Source organism: Cotesia glomerata, linkage group LG7 (assembly GCF_020080835.1).
Source record: "Cotesia glomerata isolate CgM1 linkage group LG7, MPM_Cglom_v2.3, whole genome shotgun sequence".
NCBI classification, from domain to species: domain Eukaryota; kingdom Metazoa; phylum Arthropoda; class Insecta; order Hymenoptera; family Braconidae; genus Cotesia; species Cotesia glomerata.
In genome coordinates, this window is record NC_058164.1 from 10,418,400 (window position 1) to 10,443,314 (window position 24,915).

A 24,915-nucleotide genomic window follows, 5' to 3' on the forward strand; every position below is an offset into this window, starting at 1 on the left:
TTTCATTTAGAAAAATTTCATATAATCTGCAATACACGTTTGATTTATAAAAAAATATTTATGAAATTCGGCTCAACGTTTTTTTTCTAACACTTTTATAAAAAAGTTAGGATAATTCTATGTAAGATTAATTCTATATTAAGTCATTTTTGTTTCAAAATCTAAATTTTGTACGAAAAGTTTGCACATGAAGTTTTCAAAAAAAAAAAAGTCTGAAAAACGGTACACCCTGCAGGCTATCCCTGGAACTCCCCGCTATGTACAAATTAAAAACGTTCCAAAAAATTGTCTATTCCACTAGGAATATTACTTTTGCCATTTAAAGGTCAGCTAAGAATGAATTTTATGAAATTCCTCCCCCAAAGGGATTTGCGGGGGCGTTAACAATGAAAAATTCCCGTTTGTAAACTATAGCTCCTATAGACTCCAAAATTGGTAGGAATCTTCTATATGTGATGTAGAAATGATCTAAAAGCATTTTTTACGACAACCTACCTCCAATAAGGATTGCAGGGTGGGTGTTAGAATGTTAAATTTAAATTCCCGAACTGTAACTTCTACTGACTCCAAATTTGGTAGGAATGTTCGTGTATGATGTCAAGTTCAGATAAAAATGGATTTTATCAAATTCCAACCAAAAAAGGGATGTCGAAGGGCATTAACAATCAAAAACTCTAATTTCTAAACAATAATTTCTATAGACTCGAAGTTGTGTAGGAATCTTTTATTTATAATGTAAAAACTATCTCGAATAGGATCTTACGAAATTCCTCCCCCATATAGGAGTGCGAGGTCGTTAATTGTAAAAAAATTCATATTCTTCAAACACGGATCCTACAGATATAAAATTTGATAGAATCTCAAGAGAAATAGGAAATTACAGAGATAGCCTCCAGGGTCAATCGATTTAAATATTTTTCTTTCTTAATAATTAGATATCAGGTAAAAACGAAGTTCGCGATAATTGACTTCATATGTAGGCTGTGTCTGAGTGGTGAGTAGAATGTAAAAAAATTTTTAACTTCCCACTAAGATAAATAAAAATTTTCAAAAATCGGGAAGTTATTGGTTTTACCCCGTTTTTTGAAAATCGAGTTATCATCAGATATCGACGTTTTGAGGTCCTAGGAAGCTTCCCCGGCTATCCCCGCGATGGTCTGTGTGTGTGTGTGTTTATTTAATTGAAAAAAAATTGTCAAATTTTCTAAAATAAAAAAAATTTTTTTATTTAATTAAATAAAAAAAATATAAAAAACAATCCGCCCTGTCCCGGATGAGCAGAAATACAGTCGACTCTGTCTAAAGGTTCCACCTCGGAACAAGACCCATTGCCTAAAGGTTCTCTCCCCACTCTGAACATTGCGTGTAATGGGTGCGCAATAGAAAACATTAGTCTTTATGGGCATTCAAAACGCACGCTTAAATTATTAACTCTGATTGGTTATAGTACTCAAGAGTAGGGGAATATCCTGGAACCTTTAGAGAGCGTATTCACGGAACCTTTAGACAGCAGGAACCTTTAGACAGAGTCGACTGTAGTTGTCAAATTGATTGAAGTTTTTTTTAAGAAAAAAAAAATACAAAAAAAGTGACGAACTTTGAAAAAATAACGATTTTGCTCAAAAAAGCCGATTATTTTATAGAATTGATCATATTTAATTTTTTTTTGTGAGAAGAAGAAGAATTGTTTTTTACTTGTACACCTTTCTCGGTTTTTACAAGGCTGATCTCCCTTCTTTTCTCCTAGCATTTACGCTTTCCTTGCTCTTCTTCATATTGGACCTCAACAAGTCCCACCCAACACTTCTTCTGCTTTATATTGCGGCTGTGGACCGACTTGTGCTTTCTGTACCGTATTCACCCTGAACCTCACCTCTCAGGCTGTTGGAACAGAACCATGGGGAAACCACAGAGAAAACCCATGATAGTACAGTCGGAGCTGGGCTAAGTCTAAAAATTAAAAAAAAAAAAGGTACCCAAAGGTCAATGTCTAAAAAAGTTATGGATATTTGAAAATAAAAAAGCCATTTTTTTGAAAAATTCATAACTTTTTTTGGGTTGGATAAAAAAATTTGAAAAAATTTTCGAAAATATCTTTCAAAGGGCAGAAAAGAATAGAAAAGTTTCAACTAAATCTAAAGGAGGCGGGTTCAAAAGTGGTCGATTTGGCATGGAATATCCCATATACATACACATACATACATACGAAGGAACATCCCGACTAGAATTTTAGTGAGGCATGCCGAAAAATCAGTTCGGGGCGAAGTTGGCTTTCCGAACTTAGGCTAGCTCAATTCGGATCTTATTTGTTTTAAATTAGGCAAGCTGAACATTGGTATGCCAAAAGAATTCCACATTCGGTGTAATCTTGCAATAGTTTGGCACTGCCTAAGTTCAGTATGTTATGGATTTCCTAATTAGTACGAAATAACGGTAACTAAAGGTTTACCGAAGTTTGGTTCACCAAGCTCGGGCTTACTTAGGCAAACCTGTGGAAATGCCAAAGCTCGGTATTTCATGGATTGCCAAACTGTTATGAAATAACAGTAACCAAAGGCTTACCAAAGTTTGGTTCACCAAGCTCGGGCTCACTTCGGAAAACCTGTGGCAATGCCTAAGTTCGGTATGTCATGGATCTCCAAACTGGTATGAAGTAACGGTAACTAAAGGATAATCGAAGTTTGGTCGTCCAAGCTCGGGCTCATTTAGGTAAAACTGTAGCAATGTCTAGGTTCGATAAGTCATGGATCTCTAAACTGTTATGAAATAACGGTAACCAAAAAAATTTACCAAAGTTCGATTCACCAAACTCGGGCTCATTTAGACAAATCTATGGCAATGACTAAGTTCGGTATGTCATGGATCTCCAAACTGGTATGAAGTAACGGTAACCAAAGGATAATCGAAGTTTGGTCGTCCAAGCTCGGGCTCATTTAGGCAAAACTGTAGCAATGTCTAGGTTCGATATGCCATGAACTGCCAGACTGGTACGAGATAACGGTAACCGAAAGCTTACCGAACGGTAACTAAAGGCATTCCGAAGCTTGGTTTATCAAAATCGAACTTGACTAGGTAAATTTGTGGCAAGTCCTTACTTAGGTATAATATCAGAATTCCTAACTCGACCGTTGCAACGGTAACCGAATGTTTGCCGAAGTGTCGGACTTATAAGTATCTTGAGGCAGGAGGTCGCTAATCATCGGCGCAGCGTCACGGTATGGTATAAGGATCTCGTGCGTCGGGTACAGTGTTCGAGTTTCGCGTTCGACATTAAAAATTTTTAATAGTTAATAATTATTAACTTATAATTACTCTTAAGGCGAGTGTGAGGTAAATTTAAGTATTTTATGTGGCTAATGTATCTAATTCCATAATCTCCTTCCCCCTTGACCTATAAAATCTACCAATCAAAAAAAACTTCTCCATAGTAAGAAAAACCCTAAAAAGCGATAAAAAAATTACCAAAAATATAAAAAAATTGTTCCTAATAAAAAAAAAAATTTTTTTTTTATTTACTTAATATTTAAAAAATTTTGTCCTAAAGTCAATATTTATATTTAAAATTTTAAAAGTAAATTAAAAAAATAAGCATTCATTATTATTAATTTTTGCTTTATAATAAAAACAGCTAAAAACGAAAAAAGGATTAAATTTGGATTCTTCCGAACGAATTTGGTTTCTGAATTGCTGCCTAATTAGGTAGCCAAATTTGGACCGAATGAGGCTTAGAGTGTCACCAGCAAGTGTGGTTTCCAAACCACTACCTAAGTTGGAAGTCAAGTTAGGCCCTAACTCGCGACTGCATTACTTCCGGGACGTGGGCCAACTTTGGCTTCCTGATTCGGCGCAAGCTTGGAACTCGGCATGCCAAATTCGGAACGAACCACTGCCGAACTTAAATTTCTGGTCGGGACCCTCGTAGAAATAGTCATAATAGCTTCTTAGGACCTTCAAACGTATTGATCTGGTGAGAACTCAATTTTCGAAAACCGAGGTGAGTCCAATAACTCTTTTTTTGAAAATCATTGATTTCTATAGCGGGGTTAGAAAAGTTAAAAAAATTAAAAAGATTCTTATAAGTTGAAAGGAATCAAATTCCTAAGATTTCTAAGATGATGAGATTCAAGACAATAAATTCTGGAAGCGAGACAACCGGTTACAAAAGAACTTTTTTCAAAAGAATATTTCTTACTAGATCAGTAATTATTGATTGTATAATTTTTTAATCTTTAAATTTGGTTGCAATTTGTTAAGCTTATCCGCTCGATATGTTACAAAAAAAGGCACTGCTCAGAGATGTTTCATTGGCATGCACTGACTAACCGATGTACATTCGTAACAATAGTATACACTGTTGTAAAATATTACAGTAATAATTATCAAAAAAATAAGAAGGTAAATAGCTATTGTTCGTCAATTTGTGAAATAATTTTCTGATACTATATTCCGTAGTTATTGACTTTCTGTTTAGATGAGCAAACAGTCGAGCAATATTTTTCATTTTCTATAAAGCATACAAATTTTAGATAGGGCGGAAAAACAAAATATCATCTCATCAAAGGGCATATCAAGTTATGTCAGGACATTTTAAGCCATACCAAAAATTATAAGTAGACATATCAGCCAATAATACCAGACAATTATTTCACAGAATTTTATATGGTTCTAATGAATTTATATCTTCTTTATTTAAATTGCTTCATCAATACTTGAGTTTAACTTTGAATTTATTATTTATTTAATTAATCAAAATTATTTTGTAATCAAAAGTAGTTATGCTTAATACACAACAGAGTTCCGTGTTTATATTCCAGTAAAATCAAATTAGGGGCACAGGTAATATATAATATATATGTATTGGTGTTGAATGTGTATTATTAATGTACGCACGATGAATAAAATTCATATACATACAACAGAGAAAAGAATTTTTTATAAACGGAATTTAATTTAAATAGCTTCGGTTCTCTTTTGTTCGCCTCTTAAATTTGTATAGCACAGTAATTTCGGTAGCTATAAATAATTAAAATCATAATTCTGACGTCTTATGAAAGACGAGTAAATATAATGTTGCACTAAAAAAAAGTTATTAACAAATTTTGGTAAATAGAATATTGTAAAAGATTAATTATCTTTACTGTAATATAATTGCAACTAGAGAGAAGATTTATGTAAAGTGAGGACAAATTACCGGGATCTCGTTAACTGCACAATCAACCTTCTCTTATCGTGCATCGTATCGAATTGCGGGGTTATAAACAGCTACCGAGTAGAGGGTATATAGCATCCTATGGTTCACTTCCCAAAGCCACGTTAGCTAACCAACAAGCTAATAATTTGACCTTCCATGGCGATGTTGATAGACGCTTGAGTGGCTGATAATTATCAACAAAATAGTCAATAATGTGACATAGTACTCCTAATATCAACAGTTACGACACACACCAATATGTATTATATATGTATATATGTATATTAATTGCTATAATATTTACATTACGTGCTATATTGATTGTAGTTTAATTAATCAATTTTCGATAATGTATTTTCTCATTAAATTATTCATTAGGTGTAAATGTCATTAAATAGAATATTTTTTGAATTCCTTCGGCTATTACATGTCTAATGTCTAATGTATTTAACAATTCGTGAAATAATTTAGATAACATCACTGAAATATTTACCTGTATATGTATGACTTGATTTTTTTTATTTTTCAAGGCTACACGTTATATTATAATGTATACAGTGAGCGTGAAGAAAGAGAAACGAAAGATTGTATCAACGGTAGTATGTGAAGGGGTCTTAGTTGAGTCCTCTAGCTACTTAAGAGATTGACACGTGGAGATAACGTAATGGACGAACACTTAGGACCAAAGTCTCCACTGAAATACTCTTGTCAAACCAAATCCAATGGGTCAACACACTGATTCTTGGTTTACTAATTCGAAACGCCTTTTAATTTATCGTCAATTTTCATTCGTCTTAATCGAGTTATACGTCAATAAAAGACACGCGTAACCTTTGAAAAAATTTGTGTCTTACAGATACTGCTTTTTGATACTCATTTAACATTTATTTTTTCTCTGTCAGTCAAGAGAGATTACTGAATTATTTGAAAATCAAATTCAATTAAAATAAGAGTAGTAAGTGCACAACAAGTTTATTTTTAAAATAATCCAATTTTTTGAGATTTTTTTGCAACAAATATAACTAAATTTAATAAAGGCAGTACTGTCGGCCGTAGAATTACCTTTTAGAATTTAATAAAATTTGGTATATTAGTCAATTATGATAAGATAATCATCTCACTAGACTTTTTATTTAATGTTTGACTTGTGTGGTATTGACAGTATTGTAAAAAGTTAAAGATATTTGGATTAGTTTTGAAAATTTCATTAATTCATCAGAAGACGGTCTTTTTGGAAATGTCTAACAGACACGACTTCTAAATTTGTACGTATCAGATTCATACCAAAAGATACATTATGCCTCAGTGAAGGCTTAAATGATAAAATACTATTAATATTTTGTTGATGGAGAAAATAATAAGCATTATTGCAGTTTCATTCTCTTCAAACTCTATTTAACTGAGCGAAATGTTATAATCTTATTGATGGTTAACTACTATGGCATTTGTTAAGTTCAATAGAATGTTGATTAAGATTATATAGAAATGTCAATATACAAAATTAAAAATTACTTTTATTTTTCGAGATCAACTTAAAAGTATTTTGATAGTATTAACACCATATATCCTTGAAAGTCAAAAATTATAAACTTAAAAATTGTTAAAAAATGTTTCAAATTAAATTATCACTTGTTTTAAATTAAAATTAAAATACTAAATAACATAACTAAAATTTACCTTAAGCCGAGTGAAGCCGGCGATCAACAACTACACGGAAAGAAAATTGAAGGAATTTTTACTATTTTACTATCGTAATTTTTATTGAATGAAATAGTAGCGGTGGACTATACTTTTCATTTAGTAATTTTTACGATCTACTATTGTAAATTGTATCCAACAAACAACACTAGCGAGAGACTTAAAAAGTCGAATACTATAGAGCAAATTATACAATATGTGTTTATGAACTTTACAATTCAACTATTGTAAAATTGATAGTCGATTTTTTTAAAAGAAATTTTAGGGAGGTGAGAGAGAGAGAGAGGAGATTGGACTAATTGCTACCTTTACCGTAACCGAAAAAAGAAATCGGAATTATCGTCTTATCCGGGAATCGAACCTAGTACACTTTATTGGCAGCCGGAGACTCTCCCTCTACGCTATCCGAGGTAAAATAGTACCCATGTCCTTTAACATTTACAAAAAACTCGGAGTCTAGCGCTGTGCACGGCCATCGCTCACACTAAATGAGAAACATTCCAATTTAACTATTGTAAAATTTGTTATAGTTCTATTGGAAAGATACAGAGGCAGCACTGGAAATTTCAATCTCTTACTTTTTACAATAGTAATATTGTACTTTTTCTAATCGTAAGGTGTAAAATTTCATGAATAAATAGTAAATTTTCTTCTAAAATATTTGATAATTAATACTAATGAAAGTATTGTCCAGCTTTACGATAGTTGTATCGTAAATTTTCCCAGAAATTTTTTTCCGTGTAGCTTTTATATAAATTAGAATGTTTATTTTACTGTAGAATTTAATCTTTTGTTGGTTATAGGTAACGCGTGTATCGGTTTGAGTACAAATTATAATTAAATAAACCTATGTTGACAAAGTCAAGACTACTACTACACTGTTATTAATCGTTTAATGTAAATTAAATAGTCGTTTAAAATTCAAGTTAGAAAAGTAGTAAGCTATTCTTCGGGTGAGTTCCAGAATGAGCCGGTAGGCTGCGTTATGTCACTGGAGAACATGTGAGAAAAAATATGCTTTCAAGCGCTGCAAGGGTGATAAAATATTCACGAGTAGAGTGCGATTGTGACACAATATAGTCAGAAATGAACTTATACAAAATTGTCAACTTTTTAAACTTGTACACGCAAAAAAAAAAAATTGGGGCTGCCACATGATACATTCCTGTGGCAGCCACATGATTTTTTCATGTGGCTACTACATGATTTTCATGTGGCTGCTACATGATTTTCCTGTGGTAGCTACATGATTTTCATGTGGCTGCTACATGATTTTCCTGTGGTAGCCACATGATTTTTTCATGTGGTTGCCACATGATTTTCATGTGACAGCAACATGATTTTTATGTGGCAGGCAATACTATAATAATAGTTAAAACAACAATAATAATTATCATGATAATAACAATAATAATAATCGATATTATTAAGAGAATAAGAAAAATTTTGTGGCCAGTAAATTTTTATGATAAAATGGGTTTTTATGGTTAAATTTGGTATCATTAGAAAGGTCTTGATTTGGAGTTGTGCCTTTTCAAGGTTTCATATCATTTTCACTAATAGTCAATTTATTATGATAAGAATTAAGGTTGCATGCGAAAATGCTCTATCTCTAGATACATAATTAAGAAATGACCTTGCATCTGGTGAACTATTGCCATTTTTAAAGATATAAGCAAATCCTGACATTACACTCATCGAGATCTTTCATTTGAGTACCCACATCAACTTTTCATATATTTATATATATTATATATATGTCTATATAAAAAATATATCAAAATGCATGTGGGTACTCAAATGAAAGCTCTTGATGAGTGTAACATTGGGAAGAGCTTACATCTTTAAAAATATCAATAATTGAGAAATGACCTCGTATCTCGTGAACTATTGACACTTTTAACGATATAAGCTCATCCCGATGTTATACTCATCGAGACCTTTCATTTGAGCACCCACATCAATTTTTTCATATATTTATATATATTATATATGTATATATGAAAAATATATCAAAATGCATGTGGGTACTCAAATGAAAGCTCTTTATGAGTGTAACATCGGGAAGAGCTTATATCTTTAAAAATATCAGTAGTTGACAAGATAGCAATGTCAGTACTTAATTATTGACATTTTTACAGATATAAGCTCTCCCCGATGTTACACTCATCAAGAGCTTTCATTTGAGTACCCACATGCATTTTGATATATTTTTTATATATACATATATATAATATATATAAATATATGAAAAGTTGATGTGGGTACTCAAATGAAAGGTCTCGATGCGTGTAATGTCGGGATGAGCTTATATCTTTAAAAATGGCAATAGTTCACCAGATGCAAGGTCATTTCTTAATTATGTATCTAGAGATAGAGCATTTTTGAATGCAGCCTTAGTTCTTATCATAGTAAATTGACTATTAGTGAGAATGATATGAAACCTTGAAAAGGCAACACTCCGGGTCAAGACCTTTCTAATGGTACGAAATTTAACCATAAAAACCCATTTTATCATAAAAATATACTGGCCACAAAATTTTTCTTATTCTCTTAATAATATAGATTATTATTATTATCATGATAATTATTATTTTTGTTCCCACACTGAAAAAATATATATGCGCATATATGCTGACAAAAATACATATACGTCGCACATATGAAATATATACACCACATACTTTTTTTTTGCCCCCGTATATGCGGCGTATATTTTTTTTCAGTACGGGTTGTTATAACTGTTATTATAGTATTGCCTGCCACATGAAAATCATGTTGCTGTCACATGAAAATCATATGGCAGCCACATGAAAAAATCATGTGACTGCCACAGGAAAATCATGTAGCCGCCACATGAAAATCATGTAGTAGCCACATGAAAAAATCATGTGGCTGCCACAGGAAAATCATGTGGCAGTCACATGAAAATCATGTGGCAGTCACATGAACATCATGTGGCAGCCCCATGAAAAAATCATGTGGCAGCCTTAATTTTTTTTTTACGTGTAGAATACAATAGTTCATAATAGATGTGCTCCTATATAAGACTACTAGTGTCTTACATTAGAAAAGTATTCATACGAACAAAAGAAAGAAAACGGTATTATAACAAGATTCAACTGTCATGTAAACGGTTATGTTCATGGAGCTACTACAGTAGAACTTATGTAAATTCGACTTCAAAAAAGAAATAGGAAAAACTATTTTCATCTTCTTCTTTACTCGTTTACTAATGCATATTAAAGAAAGACAAGAATAGCCCCTCTTCTCTCTCTCTCTTGACTTCGAATTTGTAGGAGTTCTACTGTACACCTACATTTGTAGACCCTATCATAAGATCATGTGAACGCGTTCAAAAATTCTTAGCTATAAATTAACCAGTAAAATTTTTCTTTCTGTATATAGAGTTGATAAATAAAACACTTGTAAATTAAATTAACTTATTAAAATTGATGATTGATTTAAATTTGCTACGAATTATTTGTGATCATTTGATTATATACGTTCAGACAAAACCAAAAATGCTTAGCTGATCATATATCGTCACTTATTACTCATAGTATGGATTGATCATTAATTTTGACTTCGATCAAATCAAGAGGAATTAATGAACAAATACGACATTTTTTTTTTTTTGGTCAGTCAATCTTATTCATAAGTATTTTTCTTTTATTTTGCAAAAAAACGTACGCGAAAATAAAAAAAAATTAAATAACAATTATGCCTTTAATATATTTGAATTTATTAAACTAAACATAACTTTATAATATAATAATGATATATTATAAGATCTTGGGAGATGTAAATATTTTTTAAAATTTAGAAGATATAAAATCAAAGAACATCAAGACGAAATTTTTATTTCGTGCGAAATAAATTTATAACGGTTCCCACTTTTTAAGACATTCAAAACAAAATTTGTTCGAAGATCAAAAAGTTCAAAAACAATACGGGCTTCTACAAAAAATTTTCATTCAATTTTAGAAAATTAATTTCAATAAACCGTTGATCATTTCAAGAAATTAGCCTAAAGTACATAATAATTGATTATTATTATTAATATTAAACATGAAGACTATTCATTAAGTAGGATCTAAATAGAGAGCAGTACTTTAAGTGTAATTTAGTCATAACATTTTTATCGATTTTAGGATTTTTAATGTAATTTTTATTCATTGAAAAATTCTTGACGATAATTTGAATATATTTATTTTTTAATATACACTTATGGTAGGATGATATTGAGTAACATGCGAAAGTGTTCCTCAACAACACACTTCTCACTTTCGAGTAAATTGATGTCTGTGAGTTAACCATATTAAACTCGACTCGCGGCTTATTAATTGACGGTTCATTAGCGATCGACTAACGGTAACTATCTACCATCGCTTTATCGCGTATAATTGCAGAGTTTCCCGCAGGAGGAAAACACCTATCGACATGTTTGTGTACTGAACCCAACTTCCTTTAAAGTAATATTAATCCATATATCTATATCAGTAAATCTGTAATTTTCCGTATAGAACATTTCCTTTGCGTTTCAACCGATCGTAACATTTTTTTGCTGCATTTAAAACTAGTATCGGAAGGAATTAAAATCGAATATAAAAAAAATTTAAAAAATTAAATTGAAGTGTACAAAAAGCATATGCCGTCAAACAGTGAGCGGAGCTTGCCGCCATCAAAGACCAAAGAGGATTATATGGAATTTAGTATTTTTTTTGTTTTTATATTTCTTTAGTTATTTTTTCTTTTTCTTTATTCACAATCTTGCTAAAAGCAACAGCCAATCTTCCTGGAAGGTAATCTTAATAAAAGTGTTTAACAAATTTGATTATTTATTTTTGTTTTCATCATCGAATATTACTTTAAACAGGTTTAATAAATTATTAGATATAATTAGAGTGTGGCTATAATGCTGATATCAGATACATTTGTGAAAAGGCTCTTAAGCTGTCATCAGCATTATTTATTTATTAAATTTTTTTCCTTATCACTCTCTTAATATATTTTTTAGATTGTCAAAAATAAGACAATTACTTTTATCACCAAGAACACATTATTTATTTCTAATACAATTTTCTCCTTTAAAAGTAGAATTATTTTCTTCAATATAAACATGTGTCCCTTACAAAAATCAAACTGTCATATACAAACAATCTTTCGTGGCATGTGTCTCGATTTCCTTACACGAAATTGAATATTACCTCTGAATTTCAAAGGATATCTTTTTCTATGAAATCCGGTACATTTCTGTGTATGTATGTGATATTACAATTTTTCGTTTAGAAAAGTATATAATAGAAATCTCGAGTAAACTCCAGAAATCAAAACACCGACGTCAAGTTTTAGAAAGTATATCATTTTTTTTTCAAAATAAAAAAAATTTATTTTTTCGAAACATTGTTAAGGAGCTCTTAAAAACATAGTTTTATAGAAGTCTCGAAAAAAAGAAAAAAAAAAAAAAAAAGTTATTGTTTTGTTCTACCCCAATCCCTGTATTAACTAAAAGTGTTAAAACTTAATTCATTTTAATGAAAAACAAAAATTTATTTATCATATTCACTTAAAAAATTTTCAACTCCATAATCATGAAATTGATAATTATTTTTATTCGACTAAATGAATAATAAAGCCTAAAAAGAGTGAATATAAAATAAAGGAAAGAAATAACATAAAGGTACAAGCGACGTTCATTATAATAGTAATCAGCGCTACCATGCTTCGTTATCGCTGTTGGTTAATAATTTAATTGTTTGGTGGCGTGCAAGCTTTATTGGGATATCTCTAGCGGCATCAGACTATACCGACGATGTGTCGAGTTTACTCTATATTCTAACTCACTTCAATTCATTCGTATTGTTATATTATACCATACATACTGTGTAATATTTAGTCATACATGAGTAAATACTATAGAGACCCGGAGAATATGATCGGATGAAATATATATCAAGCAAATAATCAGAACAAAGTGTATGAAGCCTAATTAGATCCAAGTCATACATTAATGAACCACTTACTCTACTCACGACTGGCCGTGGACTGCGATATGCGCGATAATTGCGCCGATTGCCTGTCTGTGTGGCTGTATCAACGATAACATACATACTACTACTCGGCAAATATCTCATACTTCTATACCATACATATACATATATACATATACGTTTGATTTGTTTGATGATGTAAGTAGCATCCTCACCTGGGAGAATTGATCGAGACGATAATTCACTTAAATCGTTCACGAGATCATCGAGATAACGAAGACAATTCAACGAATAAAACGGAAATCAATTTGTCGGCTTATCAAATACACGTTATTTCAATATGTGTGATGTCTTTTACTTACAGCAGTGTATATTATTATTACACATGTATTTCATAAGTCATAAATTACTGACTTAAATTTAATAATCGGAAAAATATTTGCGCACATTTATAAGTTAGTTTCGGTTTCATGAAAATATATAGAAAGTATATAGAGTTAATAAATTGATCGATTTCATTGGCATGCCGTACCACCTTCACAACCATGCACGAGTAGAACCTACCGATTTGCTTCCGTTTTGCCACGTGTCCTAGCAACCGAGAGGAAGTTATTTTGTTACAGGTGCTTGAGTACTACTGCAGCATGTCTATATAGTATTTACTTTCGATGTATGTTTTATTATTCATTGCTAACATTTTTTTTTTTTTTTTAATTTTAAATTACGGTGGGAACTTTATAACAGCTGCACAGAAAAAAAATTCTTTATTGAAGATAAATAATTTTAGTTTAATAACATTTTCTGATAAAAGTATAAAATTTTCTTGGATTTTGAATCTTGATTAAAGAAAATTTACTTGATCCAATTTATTTTTTACACTTGAGTCAAACTCCTTATTAATTGTTTTTAAGGCAAATGAGTTTTCTTGAATTAAGCAGAAAATTTTTTGGAAAAAAAAAATTCTTTTTCTCTCAAAAAAAGAATAAAGAAGAAAATTTCTCTTAGCATTTTTTCTGTACTGATAAAAAAATGAACTCGAATGAGTAAAAAAAATCTTGACCAAAAAAAATCATTTCGAAGAGTTTTTGGCTATTTTTAATCATGCGAGATTTTTTTAAATGAGAATTTTTCTTAGTTTTATTTAATTCAGAAATTTTTACATTTGATTGAAGACTAAAAATTCTCTAAAAAAAATTTCTTGATTCAAAATTTTTCTTCTCGAATAAAGTTAATTTTTTCATCAGTGAGTGTACAAATGTATGTAAACTTTTAAAATATTGTCATTATAATTTTATCACTAATACTGTTGTGTTTCAGAAAATTAAATCCAATTGAAATTTAAAAAAAAAAAATGCCATTTGGCCTCACCCGAAATGGAAGGTAGATTTCATGTGATATGAGATTTTCTTTATTCATGTTATTTAATTTGTTGAATAAAAAATGTTTATGTAATTTTTTAATTTTCAATCCGCAATAACTTTTAAACGAGGTAACCGATTATCACATAGTTAACAACAGTCGATGCAGTTTTTTTTTTAATTCTATGATGAATTTCAAACCGTGAATTGATCAGATGAAAAAATTCAGAATTTGCTTAAAAAAAACGCTTTTTTCGATTTTTTTCGTCAACGATATCTCACAAACGAATCAAGCGATTTTGACCGGTCTGGCGGCGGTCGACGTAGTTTTTTTATGTTAAGAGCTGATTAGGTTTTGAAATCGGTCGGTAAAGCTGTTTAAAAGTCATTCTAAAAAAACGACATTTGAAAAAAAGTTTTCATTATTTTAAAATTTTTGAATGGCCCATAAAATTAATAAAAATCTTCATAAAGTATAAGTGTTATAGGTCAAATTGAAGGTAATATAACCAGCTTCACCATAATGTTTCCAGAAATTAGCTCTTTTCTGTCAGTCAAAAGTTATTCATGGTTAAAGTTACAAAACTTGAAATTTACAAAATTTTGAAAATTTTTAATGGCCGCCCCGACTAGAAACTACTTTGGGATTACCCAGCGTATACATCTGGACCTGATTGGGTCCCGAAGAGGCACGCCCAATTGGAAAATCCCTATAAGGGCCTAATTCGCCCCCACCCGACCAGAAATTTAAGTTCGGCGGTGGTTCGTTTCGAATTAGGCATGCCGAATTCCAAGTTCGCGCCGAACCAGGAAGCCAAAGTTGGCCCACGTCCCGGAAGTAACGCAGTCGCGAGTTTGGGCCTAACTTGGCTTCCGACTTAGGCGGTGGTTTGGAAACCACACTTGCTGGTGACTATCCAAGCCTCATTCGGTCCGAATTTGGCTACCTAACTAGGCAGCAATTCAGAAACTAAATTCGCACGGAAGAATCCAAATTGAATCCTTTTTTTGTTTTTAGCTATTTTTATTATAAAGCAAAAATTAATAATAATGAATGCTTATTTTTTTAATTTACTTTTTAAATTTTAAATATAAATATCGACTTTAGGACAAAATTTTTAAATATTAAGTAAACAAAAAAATTTTTTTTTTATTTAGTATTATTTTTTTATATTTTCGGTCATTTTTTTCGCTTTTTAGGGTTTTTCTTACTATGAAAAAGTTTTTTTTGATTGGTCGATTTTATGGGTCAAGGGGGGAGGAGATGATGGAGTTAGATACATTAGTCACATACAACACTTAAATTTACCTCACACTCGCCTTAAGAATAATTATAATTAATAATTATTAATTATTAAAAATTTTACATGTCGAACGCGAGACTCGAACACTGTACCCGACGCACGAGAGCCCTATACCATACCGCGACGCTACGCCGATGATGAGCGACCTCTTGCCTCAAGATACTTATAAGCCCGACACTTCGGCAAACATTCGGTTACCGTTGCAACGGTCGAGTTAGGAATTCCGATATTATACCTAAGTGAGGACTTGCCACAGACTTACCTAGTCAAGTTTCATTTTGATAGACCAAGCTTCAGAATACAGGTTGCCGTTATTTCATAACAGTTTGGCAACCCATGAAATGCCGAACTTAGGCATTTCCACTGTTTTGCCTAAAGAAGCTCGATCGTGGTATGCCAAGTTTCGGTAAACCTTTGGTTACCGTTATTTCATAACAGATTGGCAACCCATGAAATGCCGAACTCAGGCATTGCCATAGGTTTTCCGAAGTGAGTCCGAACTTGGTGAACCAAACTTTGGTAAGCCTTTGGTTACTATTATTTCATAACAGTTTGGCAATCCATGATATACCGAACTTAGGCATTTCCACAGGTTTGCCTACGTAAGCCCGAGCTTGGTGAACTAAACTTCGGTAAGCCTTTGGTTACCGTTATTTCGTACTAATTAGGCAATCTATGATATCCCGAACTCAGGTATTGCCACAGGTTTGCCTAAATGAGCCCGAGCTTGGTGAACCAAACTTCGGTAAACCTTTAGTTACCGTTATTTCGTACTAATTAGGCAATCCATTATATGCCGAACTTAGGCAGTGCCAAACTATTACGAGATTACATCGAATGTGGAATTCTTTTGGCATACCAATGTTCGGCTTGCCTAATTTAAAATAAATAAGATCCGAATTGGGCTAGCCTAAATTCGGAAAGCCAACTTCGCCCCGAACTGATTTTTCGGCATACCTCACTAAAATTCTAGTCGGGCAATTGGGCAATCCCAGCATATATTCATTGTAAATTAATTAGAAATAAAAATAAAAATTAGCCGTTAAGTATAGAAAATAATTAGGAAAAAAATTGATCCAACATTGTTAAATAAAAACTACAAAATTTAGATTTATCAAATTTTACATAACTTTATATTTTGAAAAATTTAATTTTACGAGATTAAAAATACATTCTAAAAAATTGGGATGAATTTGCAGTAAATCTTAATCAAAATTAAAATTGAATCCCATCACTCGGAGTTTTGGAGTAAAGTAATTAAACGATTCGCGTACAGAGTGAATCCGAAGTTTTTTTAGCGGAGTTATTCCAGATTAATTTGGGATCAATTCGAGATTAAATTCAATTACTCCACAGAAAAAAAGGTTCACTTAAGCCAAGAAAATATTTTTCTTCCTAATTATTTTCTTGAGCAAAAAAAAAAATTTTTTTGGCACAAGAAATTTCACTTATTCCAATAAAATTAATTTTCTTGCTTATTAAAGAAATAAGTATCTTGACCCAAGAAAATTTATTTACGTTAAGAAAATCTTGTTGTTTTGAAAAAATTAAGTCTCTTGCTCCAAAAAATTTAGTTCTTGATAGAAGTAAATTTTCTTATCTTGAGAAAATTTCTCTCTTGCTCCAAAAAATTAAATATCTCGATAGAAGTAAATTTTCATTAATATTTTTATTGATCAACATGTCAAATGGGAAGATCATATAATATTGAATCTTTTTTTTTTTCATTTAATATGTATAATTGCACGCTAAAATAATATAAAATGGGTATCAAATATTCAAGAGAAAAATTTTCTCAAAGTGAGAAAATTTTTTTCTCAGCTGAAGTAGGTAGCGCTGCTTCTCTAAAGTACCTAAAAATCTTGATCAAATATAAAAATTTATTGTATCGAGTACTTATAATAATTTGAATTAAGAAAAAATTAGTTCCACCGAGAATAGAATTTCAAGAAAAATTTTTACTTCGGCCAACACAACTTCGGTCTTCCTTCAGGCACCCGAAAATTTTCTTGAGCCAAGAATTTTGTTCTCCAGTCAAGAAATTTTTCTTTCTGTGTGAGTTTTTAGACTGAAATTCATTTTGATGTTGCTGAAACAAGATTCATACTCCGAATTTTTTCTTCTCAGTATAAAAAAAATCTTATATGAAGATAATTTTTATTATTAGTATGTAGAAATTCGATTTTTGAAAAATATCCAACTTTTGAGGATTCACATTTGCAAAAGAATTTATATTGTAAAAAAAATTAAACTTTTTCATAATTAAATTTTTATCCATACAATAAAATTTAAAAATATAACTTGCATTTCAAAAAAATTTTAATTTTCAAAAAAAAAAATTTTGTATTAGTATAAGGGGGATTCCAAATTTAATCGGACATTTTTAAGGAATTTTATTTTTGATTTTTTCAATTTTTTTACATTTTTCAGTCGTTTTTTTTTTTTTTATTTTTAAATTTTTTATTTAATTTATACAAAAATTTTATTTTCACGTCAGTAAAGTGGATAAATAAAAAAAAAAAAAAAAACAATTTCTTAAAGCTTGAACATAACATGAGTAATGTCTCAGTCAACCGGTAAAGTTCATGTATACGAGATAGGAAATTTTCTCATTAGCGCTCCTGCTTAGACCAGCGGTAACGTCAATGACTGAGGACCCAAAGGACGCAAGTTCGAGCCCAACTCACGACAAGGATTTTTTCTATCAACGATTTTATTTCAATTCAAATTAAAATCACTAACGTGATCATAATATAATATGAGTATATGGTTCTAAATTATTTTTAATCTTTTCGAAAATCACAATATTTTTTCTTTCAAAATTTAGATTGGGCTCTGATGGGGATTTCCCCATTGGGACCTGAGAGGGATTGCCCATTGAGGGACGCATAGGACTTTGCGTGACATCCCCATGTGGGGTCCCTATTAGGAAACCCAACGAGGGCCCAATAAGTCTTACATTAAAATTTCTAGTCGGGGCCATTTCTAAACTAATTAACCGATTTTGCTCATCTTCGAACTCGACCTCGGTAATTACCCAAAGAATATGTGTACCAAGTTTTGTCAAGATCGGTTGAAAACTTTTCGAGATATCCTGATGACAAGGCTGGTTATATTACATATATATATCATATATATACATACATATATAAATTTTTTAATCAATGGTGTTTTTGGAACTTATTTGACTAATTATGACATATGATAGCAAAATCAGGTGAAAATTCCACCATGAGGACTAATGCAATAGTTAGATTTCTAACAAAATCTACCTAATAAAAACAGGTAGGTATGCTAAATCCAATTTCCAAGAAATTTAAAAGTTTAGATAATTGTCTGTTGATTGAATTAATAAAATAAAAGCTAAAACAATAGTTTTGACGTAAAACAATGGTAGATTTAAATATACGATAATAGTTTAATGAACAGACGCAATGAATTTGGAGTAAATGGGTTGAAAACGATCGGATTAATTTACTTGGAGAAGTTGATCGCGTTATAAGTCGTTGAACACAACGTTGCTTGTCTGGCAGCCAACCAGTTTACCCGGCTGTTATCCTCGTTTCATTCGCATTTGTTTTTTATTTTTTATTTCAATTTAATATTTTTTTGTTTTAGTATTTTACCTTGGGTGCTTCCATCAGGATCGGTAGTCAGTAGTTGGGAGTCGGGAGTGTGACTTACGCCCGAAAAACAAGCTATTCGCAATATAAACGGGTATGAAATTACACGTAATTGCTCAGTGGCCCTGTGGTACTGTCACGCGATCGGAATTACCCCTAACAAAGAGTTTTATGAGCGTTCCCTGTACTTTTACCACTTATTACTTATGGTGCAACCCCACCTAATCTCGTGGAACTTGTATTTCTTACCATCATCTGCAATACAGACATTATCCCTTCCCAAAATTATCTTGACTTATTTTTATTTTAACTTTGTTTTCATAATAAAATAACATAAAACTAATTACTGGCTCACTTTATATATACGTACATATTTTTTTGTTGTTTATCTATATGTATACTTTTTAGTTAAATTCCTCGAATGCTTCTTGCTACCAATAATTCTCTACTATCCCAAAAGACTTATCGAGCTAAGTGACGGTGCGTGGTTTTAAGATTATACAGGTCAAGAAAACAAGGACAGCTGAGTGAAGATGATGATCCAGAGAGAGAAGACACATAAGGGAGATATAGGGAGAAACGCGATCCATTAGTAGACACGTCAATTCAGCTCTTAAAGTGCGGTCTTGTCTCTTCATTCTTTTTTTTTTTTAGTTTTTATTCTCTCTTTTTTATCCTTATTAGCGAGTATACAGGCCTTTAACTTCTTTTTTATTCTCGTGCGCGGTATCATAATTAATGATAATTCGATTAGTGAAACAAGATTCGATTCCTGGCTATTCCAACTTATTTTTTACCATAATTTTATTCTTTAACTCGTGTACTCGTTTATTAGCTTATTAATGTTTAAATTTTTTATTTCATTATTTCATTTTACTTCATTATAATTTTATATTAAAATACCCCGCTTGCGGAGATTATATTCATTGATAATTTGAATTTAAGTGGAAGGAATAATATTTAATTATAATGCAATAAATTAATAGACTTATTGCGTTTTTCAGAGTCTAATAAAATTTTAATGTTTTCATTAACAATCAAGGGATAACTGAAATTTATTTTATTACTATGATCCTTTGATTTATTAAACTAATAAAATTACAACTGCAAAAATTTGTCATTCGAAATTCACCGGGTTTTAATTGATAATTATCGTCAATAATAATCAATGATGAGTCAATTATTCTTTATATTATTATTGCAATTCTTCAACAGTACAATATATAATGTGTTTGTGTGTGTGTATATTGATTGTAACATAACGTGACGACTTGGGCTATTAGAATGATGACTATAATATGCATTAATAATTGCTTTTACGTGCGCTATTTTATTTATTTAAGTGATTCAATTATCAGCGAATAAAAAATAAAAATTTCAAGACAAGAATAAATTTCCATATAATTTAAATTACTTAAATATAAAATCCATCAAATTACTTTTTATTTTAATGCTTGAATAAATAAATATTTTATTTATCAAATACTAGTTTTTCAATTAGTGAAAATTGAGTATGATAATTAAATAAAAAAAAAAAAAAAAAAAATAAATAAATAAATAACGTTGTATATATATGAATATTATCATTATAATTGGTTTAAAATGAGTGTAGTAATGATAAAATGACGGTAATTATTTTTATGGTCTTGCACGTACCGACGATTCGTTTGTTGAAGGTATCGTTTTACCCGCAAGTATATTGTATACTGACAACAAATTAGTCGTGTGGTAACTGACGCGGGCATTACATTAGAGATCACAATTATACGATAGTAACGATTTTCCAATTATAAGTTGACATTAGCCGTGTGTAAGAGTCTACATCGTGTTTCTGTACATACATATATATTATATACACAATGTGTGTTTATGTATCCTACTATTTTACATTTTTTTCCACTGAATAATTTACTTTCAATTTAATATATTACTTTCAGTTAAAAATAATTATTACGTAAAAATGAAAAAGAAATATTTATAAATAATTAAAATAAATTTGAAAATCAGACCATCAGACACCGGACAATTTTTTTATTTTATTTGAAAGATTAATAAGAATTAAAAAAATGTTTTTATAAAATTACATTCATAGTTTTTAAAAATTTCCGTATGTAGACGGCTGTTAATTTTAATAACCATAAAAATTTTCAACCTTAATTGAAAATGAATCATTTACAAGTGGTTGTCCGATTGTTTCAGTCTCGATTTACCGCATAGAGCAATCTAGCCTCGCGGTTGGACTCCTAATTCTGATTATCGTCGTGATTAATTGCGTCGTGCGCCCCTTTCAGGGATACTGTAGGTTGAAAGCGTACGCGTGTTGGGTAGGAGAGGGTTAGATATTGCAGACGAACATTTTAGTCACCGTCGGACGTTTATTTACTCCCCACATAACATATGTATATGATCAAGTATTCGTGTGTATGTAATGTCATGCACTAGCTTAACCAAGCGCTTCGTAATTATATATCCTTATTATTCGTAAAACTTCTTTCATATACCTTTTGTTCCTTAATACTAAAATTATATAACCCCTCAAAATTAATTTCCTCATGCAATTATCACGAATTAATTAATTTATAGTAATACGATTAATTAATTATTCATAAATTATTAAAATTGTATTCATCAAAACTTCAAATTAATTCAACAGAACTTATTTGACTTTAAATATTAAAAGAGATTTTTTTTTTTTCGAAATCATAACCAAAATAAATCATTATAATCGAGTACCAGTGCTTTCTTGTGTATCCCTCGATGTCAATGAAATCTCTTCACTCTCTTGATGAGTCCGTTTTTGTCCGGCACGTTTTAATATATAATCGATACTATGCCTAGGAATGCTTGTTGCTGGCTTTGGTATAACCATATTTTGACTATTTTGCGACGAAGTCTCGATCAGCGGTTGCGACTCCATCGCATCAATCAAAAAACAATGTATTATTCTTTATAATCAAACTAAATTTTACACTTAGTAGTACATAAAATCACAAAATATTATATTTTTTTATAAATTGTTTTCAATAAATTTCGATGAATTAAATAAAAACTTTAACTAAAATGCACATTGTTACAAAACAAGCATGAAATGACACACATCACATGAAAGTATCTGTCACTTATTTATAGAGTAATAAAATGTCTTGCAACTTTTAACAATTTATTCACACTGTTAATATCAAATCAAGAAACAAACTTGCACTTTTTTTTCAGACATAACATTGTTGATTTCGATTTTTTTGGAATGTAAAAAGTGATAACTATTTTTTAAATAATCCATCAATAAAATATTTGTATTTAATTTACGAGCAGATAAATATGATTTGGGGATTAAAAGTTATTGAATGGTAATCGTAGTGATCCGTATGTTGTGTAGCGAGTGTGCACTACTAGCCGGCTGATAACTGAGGTTTCGAGGGGGAAACTAAGAGTATGCCAAGAGCAAACCCGTACGAGCCGTGTGAATTAAAAAAGAGAGGGAAAACCAGAAAGGCAGAACTGGAATTGTACGTTAGTAGGCGTATCCAAGCTTATCCAATAGTGGTGCTCGTGAGTTAACAGCCAGCCAATGGGATAATTTCGCGGCTAACATGGCGAGTCAGTGGTGCTCAATTTCACCCTCTTTAAGGGAGTGTCTGTTATCACTGTCTTTGTTAACTACCCCGAAGTTTAGATATCTCGCTTGCACCAATTGATCCAAGAGTCCCGCAGCTCTTTGTACTCAAGGGAGGGGTTAATTTTGTGGTGCGAGAGGGTGCGATTACATGGGCAAGTACGTGCGAATGAGCGCGATGGAGTCAAAGTTATCCGGGTGTTTGGGCTTCTGTGATACCACATTAGTGTGTGCCAAGTGGAATAAAGCGAGTAGAATACCGAGTTTATTGAGATAAACAAGGAAATAGAGTATAGTAAAGGAGGAAGATGCACGCAACCCTGCGGCTAAAACTTTCCCGGTGTGAGTTGACGATTCTTGTGGCGGATTCTGGCATCCCCTGTAATTGCCAGAAATGAGGTGAAGCTTACCGCTTGTACACTGTTATACTCCCGTTGTTTCCTCAACAATAAACACTAAAATGTTTTCAGGCTTTTTATTATACTATGCTCTATGCTTTCGGTTACATTTTTACTTCTTCCAATTATCCTCTATATACTGTTTTTATTCTGATCCTATATTACCCTCAATTCAATGAGGGTTGTTCATTAAAAATTACACGGTGATTCCAACGATAAATCATTTAAATTTATAATAATTTTGGTATATGAATTGTTATGCATAAAAGAAATATTAAATTTAATTTAAATTTTTAGATTTAAAAGATTTGGCTTTATTTTTTGATTTTGAAGCTTTCTAAGCTTTGAAAAAATAAATTTTATGTTGTCTTTATTGAGTTTCAAGCTATGTAAAATTTTTTTTCTTGTATAAAAATTAAAATTTCTGAAGTGCTAGAGATCAGTATCCCGACTAGAATTTTAGTGAGGCATGCCGAAAAATCAGTTCGGGGCGAAGTTGGCTTTCCGAACCTAGGCTAGCCCAATTCGGATCTTATTTGTTTTAAAATAGGCAAGCCGAACATTGGTATGCCAAAAGAATTCCACATTCGATGTAATCTCGTAATAGTTTGGCATTGCCTAAGTTCGGCATATCATGGATTGCCTAATTAGTACGAGTTAACGGTAACCAAAGGTTTACCGAAGTTTGGTTCACCAAGCTCGGGCTCATTTAGGCAAACCTGTGGCAATACCTAAGTTCGGCATGTCATGGATTGCCTAATTAGTACGAAATAATGGTAACCAAAGGCTCACCGAAGTTTGGTTCACCAAGCTCGGGCTTACTTAGGCAAACCTGTGGCAATACCTAAGTTCGGTATAACATGGATTGCCAAACTGTTATGAAATAACAGTAACCAAAGGCTTACCGAAGTTTGGTTCACCAAGTTCGGGCTCACTTCGGAAAATCTATGGCAATGCCTAAGTTCGGTATTTCATGGATTGCCAAACTTTTATGAAATAACGGTAACCAAAGGTTTACCGAAACTTGGCATACCACAATCGAGCTTCTGTAGGCAAAACTGTGGAAATGCCTAAGTTCGGTATGTTATGGATTGCCAAACTGTTATAAAATAACGGCAACCAAAGAGGCTTATCAAAGTTCGATTCACCAAGCTCGGGCCCATTTAGGCAAACCTGTGGCAATGCCTAAGTTCGGTACGCCATGAATTGCCAAATTGATACGAGATAACGGTAACCAAAAGCTTACCGAACAGTAACTACCCGACTAGAATTTTAGTGAGGTATGCCGAAAAATCAGTTCGGGGCGAAGTTGGCTTTCCGAATTTAGGCTAGCCCAATTCGGATCTTATTTATTTTAAATTAGGCAAGCCGAACATTGGTATGCCAAAAGGATTCCACATTCGATGTAATCTCGTAATAGTTTGGCACTGCCTAAGTTCGGTATATAATGGATTGCCTAATTAGTACGAAATAACGGTAACTAAAGGTTTACCGAAGTTTGGTTCACCAAGCTCGGGCTCATTTAGGCAAACCTGTGGCAATACCTAAGTTCGGGATATCATAGATTGCCTAATTAGTACGAAATAACGGTAACCAAAGGCTTACCAAAGTTTAGTTCACCAAGCTCGGGCTTACTTAGGCAAACCTGTGGAAATGCCTAAGTTCGGTATATCATGGATTGCCAAACTGTTATGAAATAACAGTAACCAAAGGCTTACCAAAGTTTGGTTCACCAAG

The 24,915-nt window shown here is 31.7% G+C and overlaps 1 protein-coding gene across 2 annotated transcripts in view; it reads right to left on the bottom strand.

Annotated features, from left to right (window-relative positions):
• LOC123268950 (retinal homeobox protein Rx1-like) overlaps positions 1-22,629 on the bottom strand; it is a 69,630-nt gene extending 47,001 nt beyond the window's left edge. The window contains exon 1 of one of the 2 annotated variants that reach the window (XM_044734413.1): positions 21,901-22,628. In XM_044734413.1, coding sequence (XP_044590348.1) covers positions 21,901-22,084 — 184 coding nt within the window. In that variant the 5' untranslated portion in view covers positions 22,085-22,628. Of the gene's footprint in view, positions 1-21,900 lie in introns of both variants that reach the window. The other variant, XM_044734414.1, reaches the window with a different exon arrangement.
• Positions 22,630-24,915: the final 2,286 nt, after the last annotated feature.